The sequence below is a fragment of the Pristis pectinata genome, chromosome 3, assembly GCF_009764475.1.
Source record: "Pristis pectinata isolate sPriPec2 chromosome 3, sPriPec2.1.pri, whole genome shotgun sequence".
Taxonomy (NCBI): Eukaryota; Metazoa; Chordata; class Chondrichthyes; order Rhinopristiformes; family Pristidae; genus Pristis; species Pristis pectinata.
In genome coordinates this window covers 45192343-45207819 of record NC_067407.1, presented here as the reverse complement: position 1 = coordinate 45207819, position 15477 = coordinate 45192343, and the positions used below count along the sequence as shown (strand labels likewise).

The following is a 15477-nucleotide window of genomic DNA, read 5'->3' as shown; positions in this document are numbered from 1 at the left end:
AATGAATTAACTCAGGTAGACAACTTGGTCGGCATGGTTGTTGGGCCGAAGAGCCTGTTTCTGTGCTGTATAATTCTATGATAAGAAACTAAAAACAGAAAAGATTTAAACAAATACAAACTTTGGTGAGGCCACATGTAAAAGTACAATGCCTAGTTCTTATTTCAACTCCTCTTCCTATTCCCACACTGACCTGTCTGTCCTCGGCCTTCTCTCATGAGGCCCAATGAAAACTAGAAGAAAACACCTCATATTCTGCCTGGGTAACCTACTGTATACCCAATGGTATGAATATTGTGTTTTACAATTTCAGGTAATCCTTACATCCTGTGCTTCCCTCTTTCTCCTTCCAATCCATCCGTGGTCCCATTTTTGTTCCCCGTCTCTTATTATCAGATTCCAGCACTCGTAGACTTTGTGTCCCTGCTTGTCATGTGCCAGCCTCTCTCTCCACCTTCACCCTTACCTCTCCTCAGCTGACTCCATCTGCCTTTTATTTTTCCTTGTCTGTTGTCACCTGTCACCAACCTGCCTGTCTCCCAACTCCACCCCTCCTCCTCTCCCACCTGGCTCCTTCTGCTCATTATCCCTCACTCCTCACCACCCCCCCCCCCCCCACCACCTCATGGCCCCTGTCTCACCCCTCCCCCTCTTCCTCTTTATACCAGGTATCTTCCCTCTCCACACTCAGTCCTGATGCAGGGTCTTGACCTGAAATGTTGACAATTCCTTTTCACCCACATATACTGTTTGACTGATGAGTTCCTCCAGCAGTTTGCTCTGTACTCATTGATCTGGTCTTCTTGGCATGGAAAAGGCATACAAACACAAGTGAAATTGGAAGTAGATATTTACAAGTATGACAAAAGAAATACAATATAGGTTACAAATATCAGGAACGATGGAAAAGGCTGCATTTGTTTTAGTAATAGAAAATGACGGAAATAGCAGGACAGGCAGCATCTGTAGAGAGAGATACAAAGTTAATGTTTAGGGTCAATGATCAGAGTTTGTAATCTATTGGGAGGTTATCTGTTAAATACCATTTTGGGCCTGGTGAGTACTGCATGAAATAAACTTCAGGATGCATCAGGAGTATCAGAACAGATGTTAATTCTTTAGTGAAGATAAACAACTACCCATAGGTGCTTATATCACATGTACCATTATACCATATGCACATGTGATGCAGTACAAATATACCACACAGCCTTCCTCTTTGAAAGAGTTTTTCACTCATGTATGGCAATTACAGGTTCAGTCTGTTGGCTGACTTTCTCAGATGTTTAGACCTTCCTAAATATGTTATGAGTCTTTAGTGTTGCAGTTAATATACAGTAGTTCAGTCCCTTGTGTACAGGTCACCTCTGTCCCAGAGGAGTTCCCAATGGTCCAAGAATCTGAATCCCTCCCTGTTTCAGCTCCTCAGCCACACATTCATCTGCCCTATCCTCCTATTCCTACCCTGGAGTAATTCAGAGATTACAGCCCTTGAGGTCCTGCTTTTTAGCCTTCTGCCCAACTTTCAATATTTACTCTGCAGGACTTCATTCTTTTTTCCACCTTTGTCATTGATACCAGTATCGTACAACAACCACTGGCTGCTCACCCACCCATTTGAGGATGTTCTGCAACTGCTCGGTGACGTCCTTGACCCTGGCACCTGGGAGGCAATATACCATCCTGGGGTCACATTCTTATTATTTCTATTTATTGTTAAAGCAGAAAATACTGGAAATAGCTGATTCATTAACATTGTTAAAAAGGAATGATGGGGAGACTCTGGGTTGGGATAGTTCTCTTTTCAGATGGTGATGGACGTTCTGTTTTTCTTATATTTTGTCCAGTCAATTATGGTTCAAGCATTTGTTTTTCTTTTGACGATTTTTGAATTACATTATGAATTAGCACACTGAATAGTTTCTTATTGTTGACAGTTATTTGTGTTAGAAACATTTTAGTAGCTTTTGACAGTGGGGGGAATGAAAAGATGGTTAACTTGCTGTAAGTTTAGCTTTCCTTTTGGAATAACTATGCAAATTTCTTTTGAAAATTGTTGAACTTTCCGTTGCCTGGCTCCACCCCTGCCTTTGCTACTGAAGCCCTAATCCATGTTTTTATTACTTCTGGGCTTAACTGTTTATTGTGAACTCCTACCTTGGCTTCTTTGATTTAACCTTCATAAACTTTAGGTCATCCAAATGTCTGCTGTTCATGTCTTCACTTTCTCCCTGTTCATCTGATGGCTGGCCTACACTAATTCTGCATTGAACAATACCTCAGTTTTAAAAGTGTCATTCTTGTTTTCAAATTGGTTTGGATGATGAAGGGTTAATAGATTCATTAAAGTTTATACTTTTGAAATGGTCTTTCTTTCCTCTCTGCTTTTCCATTACAATTTCTCAGCATACTCAACCATGTGAATGTGATAAGAACATGCATATTCCCAAGGACGTTAGACAAATATATGCAGTTTGTAAAGCTGACTGTATCATCCTTTGATAAACTATTGTGCAAATAGTCTTGTTGTAATTGTAGACTTTTGAGACACTTTGGAAACTGATCTCTGAACTCGATCTAGTCCATGCTTGTAATACAGCTTTTCTAATTCCAGGTTGCACCTGACACTGAAGTATGAACATATGAGACATGGCTTGCTGTACCTCTGAGTAACTTCTTGGTAATATCTTTAATAGCTCCTTGTGAGGACCAGTGAAAAGTTTTGTTTGATAATGCTTATATGACGTTCCTTATTACATTTTGTTATGTTACAAGCGCTTGCTATGTTGTCATTAACAGTGCTTTTGTTGAAAGGTTATTGTTTAACTTGGAGTATTATACTGTCTAAAAAAAAATGCTGGTCCAGCAATAAGGGAGGACAGTGTTGCAGTTCGTAGAGCTACTGTCTCACAAGAACACAAGAAAATAGGAGCAGGGGTAGGGCATCATGCCTCTCAAGCCTGCCCTGCGATTCTATTTGATCATGGCTGATCTATGCTGGCCTCAATTCCTCTTCCGTGCCAGTTCCCTATAACCCTCAATTCCTCGATCTTTCAAATATTTATCTATCTCTACCTTAAATATATCTAATTATTTGGCCTCCACCACTCTCTGGGGCAGAGAGTTCCAGAGATTCACTACCCGCTGTGAGAACAAATTTCTATGCACCTCAGTTTTAAATGACCGGCCCTTTATTTTGAAGCTATGTCACCTTGTTTGTGACTCTTCCATAAGTGAAAACATTTCAATATCTGCCCTATAAATCCCCTTTAGGATCTTAGATGTTTAAATAAGGTCACTCTTAATTTTTCTAAACTCTAAGGCTCTGAGGAATATAGACCCAAACTGCCAAGCCTCCCTTGATAAGACAATCCTCTCATCCCAGGAAATAGCGTGGTGGATTTCCTCTGGAGTGCCTCCAATGTTACAGTATCCTTTTTAAGGTAAGGGGACCAAAATTGTGGACAGTATTCCAGGTATGACCTCACCAACACCATGTACAACTGCAACAAAACCTCCCCATTCATAGACTCCAACCCCCTTGCAATAAAGGCCAAAGTAGAATTTGCCTTCTTAACTACTTGTTGGACCTGCCTGCTAACTTGTTTGAGATTCATGCTCTAGAACACCTTCATCCCTCCAAACTTCATTCATTTGCAGGTTTCCATTTAAATAATAATCTGCTTCTTGATTCTTCTTACGGAAGTACATGACCTCTCACTTCCTCACATTAAACTCCATTTGCCAGGTTTTCACTCAATCTGTTGATATCCCATTGCAGAATGACAATGGCCTCATCTCAACATCCCTTTCCACCTATTTTCATATCATCAGCAAACTTTGAAACACTGCATTTTGTTCCCTCCTCTGGGTAATTAATGTAAATAGTGAACAATTGAGTGCTAAGAACCAATTCCTGGAGTACTCCACTTACATCCCTCCAGCCTGAAAAGGACATTTATTCCAACTCTGTTTTCTTTGTGACAGCCAGGTTTCAATTCATGTGAACGTACTTCCTCCAATACCTTGGGCTGTTAATTTATGTATCAGCCTCTGCTGTGGCACCTTGTCAAATGCCTTTTGGAAATCTCAATACACTACTTCTGCAGGTTCCCCTCTATCAACTCTTCCATTCAAGCAAATTTGTCATACATGATTTGCCTTTCATAAAACCACGTTGACTCAGTTTGATTACATTCAGTTTTCCTAAATGATTAGTTATTTCCTCTTTAATTATTGACTGCAGCATCTTGCCAACAATAGGTGTAAACTAACTGGCTTATAGTTCCCCGCCTTCTGCCTTCCTCCTATTCTGAACAAGGGCTGTATTTCAATCTTCTGGTACCTCCCGGAATTTGGCAAGTTTTGAAATATTTCAACCAATGGGTCCACCATCTTTGCAGCTATTTAAGATTCTTGGGTGAAGACCTTTGGGTCCTTGCGATTTGTTTGCTTTTACCCTCATGAGTTTCTCTAATAGCTTATCTCTTGTGACTGTGATTTTTATAAGTTGCTCCATGATATTTGATATTGGCCCATTTGTTATCTTAGGGATATTTGCAGTGTCCTCTGTGGTGAAGACTAATACAAAAAGTTGATGTAACATATCTGTCATCTTTTGTTTCGTTTTATTAATTCACCAGATTCATCCTTGAGAGATCCCACACTTATCTTAGCACACAGTCTCTAGGAGAATGTGCAGCAGACAGCGCCTGAGGACAGCATTGAACCCAGGTCTCTGTCACTGTGAGGCATTGGCTCTGCAGTCTACGCCACTGTATCTGCCACTGTTCATCAACTGATTTAAGAAACTGGGTTGCCTGACACTGAACTATTTCCATATTTCTTTACAATATGGGAGGCCATTTCAGCCCATTGGGTCCATGTTCTCTTGGAGATATTCCACTCCGCCCACATTCTCAGCTTATTTTTCCAGTTCACCTCAGACAACTCCCCCTTCACACTATGTAACTGCCTTTATTTATGTTGAGGACTGTGGTTTTGGTCATGTGGTGTTCACCCTCAAACTACATCTCGGATATAGGCATCTGCATACCTCCGCAGGGATCTATAGAGCTGATGTCTCACAATTCCAGGTTTGTTGCTGTCTGTGTGGAATTTGCACATTCTCCTTGTGATCCCATGAAGCTCCTCTAGGTGCTCCTGTTTCTTTCCATATCCCAAAGATGTGTGAGTTGATAGGTTAATTGGCTGCTGTAAATTGCCCCTCATTTGTAGATGAATGGTTAGAATCTGGGCAGAATCGATAGTAATGCAGATTGAATTCGTTACAGGGAAAATCAGTGTGGATATGGGATTGCTCTATGAGCCAGCATGGACCCAATGGACTGAAATTAGCCTCCTACATCATAAAGAAATATGGAAATAGTTCTGTGTCAGACTGCTCAGTTTCTCAAATCAGTAAGATCCCAAGTTCACAACAAATTTAACTCTCTTATCATGTAGTCTGTCACTGAGGGGTATGTGCAAGGAGTTGGCTGGTAGGGACATAAAAACATTCAAAAAATATGAAATGTGAGGTAATGGATATATGCATGTCAGTCTCATAATATTCAAAATCCTGCATATGCCCTGATGTCAACACTGAAAATCAACAATTGCAGTTGCTGGAAATCTGAAATAAAGACAGAAAATGCTGGCAACACCCGGCATTTATAGAAAGAAAAAAATGTTTTTTTTGTTCCTCAACCAGCAACACTAAAAACAGGTTTTTAGTCACAAAGCTCGTAGGTGTTTAAGTTATCTTACTGTGCAAAAATATGTTTTCTCCTGTATTTGCCTACAAGATTGACTACCCTTCAGAACACAACAAAAATAAGTAATCCACATGACCCCTTCCATCATGGCAGATCCAGTTTTTCCAAATTCCCTGGAATTAGAACAAATCCTAATTCCCAGTTCATTATCTAAACATCCGAGAATCCATTAACCTCAGCTGCGAATGCATTAAAAACTGGACATCCGCAACCCTCTGAAGCAGAGAACTGGGAAAGAAATATTTCATTGGTTTTGTTTGAACGTGCAACTTCTTGGTGTAAGTTTGTGCTTTTCTGATTGCAGACCGTGCAGGCGAAGGACGATTTAGCAGCTGACATCCACAGCCCCACCTCCAGCAGAGAGGAGCCGGCTCTCCGCCGATCAGCTGACACACTGTGGCCCCCGGCCTGTCGTTGGTTGAGGCTGCAGGGCGGCAGAGCGCCGGTGTCTGTAAACCGGCAGTCGGGGCGCTTGGTGCTCTGACAGCAATGGAGGACGATTCATTGGAGGTAAGAAAGTCAAAGGAAAGGATGCAGGTTTGTGTTGGAGGGGCCCGGCGGGTGTGCGGAGGGCAGTTTGGGGGTGAATCGGAAGTGTTTAAGCCCATTCATGCTCCTCGCCTCCGAAATCCTAATGTATCGGTTCGCCAGAAAATCGCTGTTTACAAGCATTAACGCTTGTTAACGACTGTTCTGTGTGTTGAACTTTTTGGGGGTCCGATAACGTGACAGCTGATCACGGGACAGCTCTGTGGCGGCTCCGGATCCCATGATTATCGCATTGGTAGCGCTCCATCGCCCTGTGCTCACGTTATTACATTTAACTTTGTTCTGCTTCTCACAAGCACCGAGTCCCGAATTAACTGTTTTGTTTGCTGTATCAAAAAAAAGCCAAAACACGTATTCTAGGGCGTCATTTGTTTACGCTGTTTGCTTCCCAGTAAATGTCACTAATTCAACAGTGATGTCTACGATAACTTAAAAGTTTGGCAAAATTTTAATGATTCGAGGTTTTAGCAAATCAGCTTGATTAAAAAAGTTGTCCCTAATCCAATTAACTGACTTTCGCACTTTGTTGCTCAAATTTCAGAGATGCAGTTGAATTCTCTGGGAAAAGCACCAGAGTTGTCTAGAGCAATACACAAAAAGTGCTGGAGGAACTCAGCAGGTCAGGCAGCATCCATGGAGGGAAATAAACAGTCGATGTTTTGGGCCAAGACCCTTCATAAGAACTGGAAAGGAAGAGGGCAGAAGCCAGAAATGGGGGGCGGGGGTGAGGAACACATGCGGGCAGTGGAGAGGTGAGATCAGGTGAGGGGGGAAGGTAGTGGGAGGGGGAGAAGATGTAATAAGCTGAGAGGTGACAGGTAGAAGAGGCCAAGGGCTGAAGGAGGAGGTATCTGGTAGAAGAGGGATTTTGTTCCAGATACATCCAGCATCTGCAGAATTTCTTGTGACCAGAGTTGTCTGATTCTGGTAAATCTTCAGTTTGTCTTGTTACCTCCTTCCCTGAAATCTGTCTTGCGCCATCTGTTCCTATAACTTGCCTTGCTTTTTGTGTGCACATAGACCCACACCTTGCAACCACACCCTCAGCCAGTATTTAGCTGTTGAGTTTTGAACTTCTGAAAGTCTAATCAATGTGCTTTTCCTTCAGGTGGCAATGTGCAGGAACAGGCTTTGTGGTTTGGTCGCAGCAACGTTTACACCCATGACGCACGATAAGTAAGAATGTGGACGCGATTCAAGAGATAATGCCCATTAATTCATCTGGCAACAAACTTATTGTCCTGAAAAATATTTTTTTTTGTCTTGCAGTGAAATAAATCTTTCTGTCATTGGTCAATATATTGATTATCTTGTAAAGGTCCAAGGGATTAGGAATATTTTTGGTAAGTTTGCCAGAACTCAAAGTACTAATGTTCTACTTGTAATTTCTCTCTTTCTCCTATCACCATCACCCCCTCCCCCCATAACACATTTGTTCTCATTTTATCATCAAAAAGTCGTAATATGTTAAAGCTTTCATTGCTCAGACCTTGTAGTCTAATGAGATTTAGGATGCCAAATACCTTTGTAACATTTGAACATCGCAAGGATGATAGTGCTGAATTATAGATTGGTTTTGACAGATTTGGCTACTCATTGTTAATAGGAAGTACTCGTGCATGGGTTATGACAAGTTAAGAGACTTTGAATTGCATAACACCTGAAGTTGGAAGATCGGGCAAAGAATAATTCATACAAGTGTACTCAGACTCAAATCCTAAGTGAGGTAATCAGCAAGTTCCCAAAAATTGTCAGTGTTGACACTTTGGAATCCAGCATCTGTGCTTTTGTTGCATACTGCACAATGAAATTGAAAAAAGAAAGAAATAAAGGGGTGCTGGGCCATCCAAAGACTAACTAGATAGAAGCTTCTAGTTCCAATATGCAATGATCTACTATATGACCTCACATTGTCTTTGATTTGGTTTAGTACTAGGGGAGAGAGGATAGAAAAGTAGGATAGTGTGGAATCAAATTGAACTGAGATGAAAATCTCTATGTAAAACCACCAGAGGACATAGAATAGTACAGCACAGGAACAGGCCCTTTGACCCACCATATCTATGCCAGTCTAACTAATCCTATCTCCCTGCATGTGGTCCATATCTCTCTTTCTGCTGCTTGTTCATGTGTCTGTCTGAATGCCTCTTAAATGTTGCTATTGTATCTGCTTCTACCATCTCCCCTGATAGCATGTTCCAGGCACCCCTATCACTCTGTGATTTTTTTTTCAAAAACAAATTTGCCTTGTACATCTTCTTTTAAGTCCACCCCCCTGGTAATCCTATGCCCTTTTGTATTTGACAATTCCACCCCGGGGAAAAAGACTCCAACTATCCACACTATCTACACCTCTCATAATTTTATATATGTCTGTTAGTTGTCCCTCACCCTTGGCTCTCCAGAAAAAACAATCCAACTCTGTCCAAACTCTCATTATAGTTAATACTCTCTAATTCAGTGCAGAGGAGGTTCACTAGGATATTGCCTATCTCCAAAGCCTCCATATCCTTCCTGTAGGGTGGCAACCAGAACTGCATAAAATAAAAATTTGGTAGCTGCATATACAGCTGCAATGTCCCAGCATTGGCCCTTGTGGAATACCACTGGTCACAGACCTTTCAGGGAAAACACCCTCCTGCCCTCTTGTCTTGTATGGCCAAGCCAATTTTGGATCCAACTTATCAACTCACCATGGATCCCATGTGCTTCAATCTTCTGAACTGGCCTACCATGAAGAACCTTATCCAATGCTACACGTAACATCCACTGCCCTACCCTCCTCAGTCATCTTCGTCATGTCCACAAAAAATTCAATCATATTTGTGAGTCAGGACTTCCCCTTTCACAACGCCATGCTGACCATCTCAAATAAGTCCATGCATTTTCAAATGGGAGTAAGTCCTGGCCCTAAGAATCTTCAATAACTTCCCTACTGATATAAGGCTCACTGGCATGTAATTTCCTGGATTATCTGTGTTGCCCTTTTCAAACAAACAAAATAACATTAGCTATTTCCAGTCTTTTGGGATCTTGTCTATGGCTAAAGAGGATGCAAAGATCTCTGTCAAGGCCCTAGCCATCTCCTCCCTTGCCTCCCTCCATATCCTGGGATAGACCCTATCAAGCCTGGGGACTCTATCCACCTTAATGTTTTTCAAGATGCCCATTATCACCACCACCTTGATATTGACAGGTGTGAGGAAATTTCATCGTATTAGTTGTTTTGTCAAAATGGAGATTGGGATTGTTTTATTATTGTCACTTGTACCGAGGTACAGTGAAAAGCTTGTCTTGCATACCATTCATACAGATCAATTCATTACACAGTGCATTGAGGTAGTACAAGGTAAAACAATACAGAATGCAAAGTGTCACAGCTACAGAGAAAGTGCAGTGCAGGTGGACAATAAGGTGCAAGGTCGTAACAAGGAAGATTGTGAGGTCAAGAGTCCATCTCATCATACAAGGGAACCGTTCAATAGTTTTATAACAGCGGGATAGAGGCTGAGCCTGGTGGTACATGCTTTCAGGCTTTTGTATCTTCTGCCTGATGGAAGAGAGGAGAAGAAAGAATGACCCAGGTGGGTGCGGTCTTTTGATTTTGCTGGCTGCTTCACCAAGGCAGGGAGAAGTATAGAGTCAATGGAGGGGAGGCTGGTTTCCATGATGTGCTGAGGTGTGTCCACAACTCTGCAGTTTCTTGCAGTATCGGGTAGAGCAGTTGCCATACTAAGCCGTGATGCATCCAGATAGGATGCTTTCTATGGTGCATCTATAAAAGTTGGTGAATGTCGAAGGGGACATGCCAAATTTCTTTAGCCTCCTGAGGAAGTAGAGGCACTGGTGAGCTTTCTTGGCTGTGGTGTCTATGTGGTTGGACCAGGACAGGCTATTGGTGATGTTCACTCCTAGGAACTTGAAGCTCTCAACCCTGTTGATCTCAGCACTGTTGGTGCAGGCAGGTGCTTGTGCACTGTGCATCCCACTCCCTCCCCCCTTCCTGAAGTCAATGACCAGTTCTTTTGTTTTGCTGACATTGAGGAAAAAGTTGTTTTCATGTCACTCTCTTTATCTCCTTCCTGTACTCCGACTCGTTGTTATTTGAGATCTGGCCCATTACAGTGCTATCATCTGCATACTTGTAGATGGAGTTAGTGCAGAATATTTTGAGTCTTATGTTGCATACATACAAATACGCATACTGTTTGTATTGAACATTGAATTTTCCAATTTCAGGTAACCCACACCCAGTATCCCTTTCTTACTCCTAGTAATCCACCTGGGTTCCCTTTTTCTTTGTTCACTTTTTCCATCCCTCCCCCTTATTACTTATTCATGCCCTTCCCACCTGGCCCCATTCTCCACCCCCTCCCCTACCTGGTTCCATCTGCCCATCATCCCACCACCTTACCCCCCCCCCCCCAAAAAAAATCTGGTTTCACCTATTATGTACCAGCCTCTGACTCACCCCTCCTTTCTTTTGTATACTGTCTATCTTCCCTCTACCTGTCAGTCCTGATGCAGGTTCTCAACCCAAAACATTGACCATCCGATGGCTTCCACAGATGTTGCTGTACCTGTTGAGTTCTTCCAGCAATTTGATTTTTACGTACAAACAAAGATTCTTTTACTTCAAAGTGGTACAGTTTCTGCTGTCGCATTTTGTTTGAGGTTTCTCTCATTCTCATACTGGTCACCTGTGTGAGGTAACTTCATGTAAATAAATGTACAACTAAATTTGCTAAGTTTAATGTGATGCACAAATAGTTGTATTAATTGCAAATATTAAATTATCTATTGCAACAATCTCCAGAATTAAATTTATTTAACAACTTTTTGTGTCACAATGTTTTCTTTCTGTTGCTTTCCAGTGAATGGAACAACTGGGGAGGGCATGTCACTTAGTGTTGAAGAAAGAAAATTGGTTGCTGAAGAATGGATTAACCAAGGAAAGGGCAAGTGAGTGGTCATATTTGCATCCCATCCATGGATAATTCATCACAACCATGGAGAAGGCATCAATTTATTTTGTTAAAGAACAACATTGTCATGTGTGCTGCTTGTCCACTGTTTTGACCCAGATACTCGCTGTTCATGGAAGATGGTGACAGGAGAGTGACAGCTGAACTTCATGTTCTTACCTACAATCGATATGTACACATTTCCCTACACAAGTTGCTGGATAGCAAGAAGGAACAGAAACTTTCCATTCTTGCCCAGTGTATCTCGAGCCACTTCAAGTGCTCAGCCATTGCCCTTGACAACTTAAATTTTGAGCTGAATTCCTGTTTGAGTCATAGATGGATTCCTTTGGAATTCTTATTTAGGATTCTTAAGACTGGGTAAATAAGAATCTTGCTGTTTTAAATTATAACCACAGATCCCGGTCTCAGACTCCTTGCCATAAGAACATCAGTTATGCTCCATGAGTTTTGCTGCTGGTTGCTTGACGGCAATGGAGCCTTGTCAATATGACTTGCATGCACAGAAAAATATTCTATCAGCAGCTAATTTTTAATGTTGGTTGGCTATGGTTTTAATAATATTAGAAGTAATTCCTAAAAATTCCAGGTGATCCAATGAACTATATTTGTTGAGGAGTAGGAGACTTTGTCTTGCCAATTTAATGCATTCAGGAGTTAGGAAGTGATATATTGAGTTACACAACAGTACTTGATAAAAAAGCAACAGTATTCTTTCATTTGAATTGAGAAAACTTAAGTACTTTAGTTCATGGAGTCTTTCACAAACTTGACGACCCTAAGTGCTTCACAGCTTGAAACACTTTTCAGATGTGGGGATGTTGTAATTCAATTTCCACCCAGCAAGCCCGGCTGATGATGATAATCAGATAAAATTCGTTTTAGTTGTGTTTGATGAACAAATAATATTTTACCAGAAAGAATCTTGCTGCTTTTCGAATAGCACTCTATGATCTTGTACAGCTGCTTGAGTGCAGGCAAGACCTCTGCTGAATCTCACATTGAAAACTGGCACCTTAGAGTACAGCACTTCCTCAGAATTCCAGTAGAATTACAACCAAGATATTTGTTCTCAAATCTCTGGTATGATACTGGAATCTATCTCTTTATAACCAAGAGATGAGACACCATAAAAGACACTTGTGCACATGTAGCGAAGTTGACCAGGAAAAGTTGAGGCTTGTCTTCCATTGTAGATACTGTTTTAAGAGGGCCGCTTATAGTTAATGTTTATGCAGACCTTAGTTATTGTATTTTTCTAATTACATTGGTTTTAAGGAGGATTAAAAGACAATGGCACTCTCAACTGTGTTGTATGGCACAATTATACTAAATGGGATAGACTCTTAACACATCTGCAGCTCTAAACTGAGTTTCCATGAGTTACTGTGGATCATTATCAGTGGTAGAAATGTACACCATGATAATCTACAACTTTTGTGGCCTGGCATATGCCTCAGGTTACTATTACAATGAAATCTGGGGATCAACTTTGGTTTAAGGAGGGCATGCTAGGTCCAGCAACAGGCTTGCCTAAAAATATCGTGTTAACCTGGAGAGGCTGCAGTACTGGTCTCCATACATCCTCAACAGCAGGCAGTCAAGCTTAATGATTCTCGAATAGGTGAATTGGAACAAAGCTTTGCAGTCCTGCTACATCTCTCTGTGAAGTGGTGGACAATTAAACAGCCAGCAAAAAGAGGTAATTCCAGGGACATGCCTATTCTCATTGATGTTGGGCCCATCATGTAAATAGGGTTCAAAAAAATAAGCTGAAGTATTTATAGTTCTGATCAGCTGAAAATGCGAAGTAGGTGAGTAATTTTGGCTTCCTCTTGAAATTCTTTCTCCACACCAGAAATACTCAATATCAGAAAGGATTGAGCAGTGGATACAGAAAAGGTTGTGTAACCAGACAACATTCCAGCTGTAGAACTAGCTGCACCTGTATCCAAGCTATTCCATAACACTTAAAACACTGGCAACTACCTGACATTGTGAAAAGTTGTTCGGTATAACCTGTTTGTGAAAAGCCAGACAAATCCATTCCAACTAATCAGTGGCTAACCTATCTACTTTGTCATGAGCAGAGCAATAGAATGTGTCATCAGCAGTGCTGTTAAATTGCACTTACTCAGCATTACCTGCTCACTATTGCCCAATCTGTAGATTGCAGGATGACCTGGCTTTATGCTCTGTGGTCCAATGATGGATCCAAGACCTAAATTCCAGAAGTGAGAGTTACTGCTCTGGACATCAAGCCAGCATTTGATAGTTAGGCATGAAGGAGTCCTAGGAAAACTGAAGTGAATGGGCATCAAGGGAAAAGCATTGCACTGGTTAACTTATAATTTTCACAAAGGAATATGGTTGTGGATGTTTGAGATCAATCATCCCAGCTTCAATATTTTTCAGGCCAGTTCCCTAGGCTCAATCATCTTCAGTTGCTTCATCAATGACATTTTATCACATGGTCAGTAGTGGGTGTGTTTGCTGATGATTGCTTTATGTTCAATTACATTCGCAACTCCTGAGCATATGAAGCAGTCCATGCCTGCATGCAGCAAAACCTAGACAACATGGGCATGTGCTGTTAAAAAATGTTTGCCCACAAAAGTGCCAGATAATGATTATTTCCAGTATGCCATCTATAAAATGCATTGCAGTTGTTCATCTGGGATACACTTGACAGCACTTCCCAAACTCTTAACCTGTACCATCAAGAATGACAAAGGCAGTAAGTGCAGAACAGTACTGTCTGCAAGTTTCCTCCAAATTGCACACCATCTGGTCATGGAAGTATGCCAACATTCCTTCACAGTTACCAGATTTAAATCCTGAAACTCCACGCACAATCTTCACCAAATTTGCTGCTGTGGTAACCACCTTGGGACCAATAGGGTTGGGTAATATATACTGGTCTTGGCAACCATGTCCTTATCCTGAAAGTGAATGAAAAGGATCCACTTTTGCTCTCATTTTGATTTCTGTATATGATTTACCATTGAACTCTGTTCTAAATAGACATTGATTATTTAGGAGATATAAGATATTTATTTATTAGTCACATATACATCGAAACACAGTGAAATGCATCTATTTGTGTTACTGAGAATGTGTTGGGGGTAGCCCACAAGTGTCACCACTCTTCCGGCGCCAATATGGCATTCCCACAGCTCCTAACCTGTACGTCTTTGGAATGTGGGAGGAAACCCATGCAGACACACGGGGAGGACGTACAAACTCCTTACAGACGATGGCGGGCATTGAACCTGGGTCGCTGGTGCTGTAATAGCATTATACTAACTGCTACACTACCATGCCATTAGATTTACAGAGGACATTTATAGAGGATGTTACCATCACAACTGTTGATAGGAATCTGTAGTTACAAAAGCACATAGAAACGCTGCAATTGCTGACTTCTCAATCCTGCCCACTGTTTTTCCATCCATTTGGTTCAACACTGTTGATGTTTACTTGTTGAGCTTGTTTAAATTTAATTGCATTATTTTTCTCTCTCATTCTCTCTCTGTAGGTTAGATCAGGTGATCATTCATGTTGGTTCCTTGAGTATAAAAGAATCTCAGCACCTGGTGAGTTTTAATAATTTATGAAGTATACTGATTATGTTTACATTTTATTTGTATTCAGCTTTTATTTTAAGTTTAAAAAAATGAACTGCCTAAATTGAGATGCAAAGAACACTCATGAATTTTGACAATTCCTGATACAAAAATATTAGAAAATTTGGAAAAGCATAGAATATTCATGAGAATTGAAACATCTTTACTGAAATATTAATCTTCCATCCTCAAAAGAGGGGGGATAAAATCTTGTGGATTTTTTTTCAGGTTTTACTTGGGAAGGTGCATTTCCATCATTGTTTTTATTATTAATATTTTGGATTGAGTTGGTATTCTTTTGCTTGTTTAACTTTTCTTTTTAAAATGACTGTTTTGAGGGGCATTCATTTTACCTTCTTCTACCCTTGCCTAAAATCGGAAAGACTTGTATCCTAATGACCACTTTAAGACCTGGATTTTTATGAAAGTCATTGGGAGGACATAAAACCTCAATCATGCCAGCTCCTTAAGATTCTGAGAATAATTTCTGTTATAACCAGATGACACAAGTATCCTTCAGATGAATTGTGAACAAAATGG

General features: G+C 40.9%; 1 protein-coding gene across 3 annotated transcripts in view; it reads left to right on the top strand.

Moving 5' to 3' along the window:
* npl (N-acetylneuraminate pyruvate lyase (dihydrodipicolinate synthase)) overlaps nucleotides 1–15477 on the top strand; it is a 57487-nt gene that overhangs the window by 11332 nt on the left and 30678 nt on the right. For all 3 annotated transcript variants that reach the window (XM_052013049.1, XM_052013048.1, XM_052013050.1), the window contains exons 2-7: nucleotides 2615–2680; nucleotides 6082–6287; nucleotides 7435–7502; nucleotides 7596–7669; nucleotides 11201–11288; nucleotides 14850–14907. In XM_052013049.1, the coding sequence (XP_051869009.1) occupies nucleotides 6267–6287; nucleotides 7435–7502; nucleotides 7596–7669; nucleotides 11201–11288; nucleotides 14850–14907 (309 nt within the window). In that variant the 5' untranslated portion in view covers nucleotides 2615–2680; nucleotides 6082–6266. The remainder of the gene's footprint in view (nucleotides 1–2614; nucleotides 2681–6081; nucleotides 6288–7434; nucleotides 7503–7595; nucleotides 7670–11200; nucleotides 11289–14849; nucleotides 14908–15477) is intronic.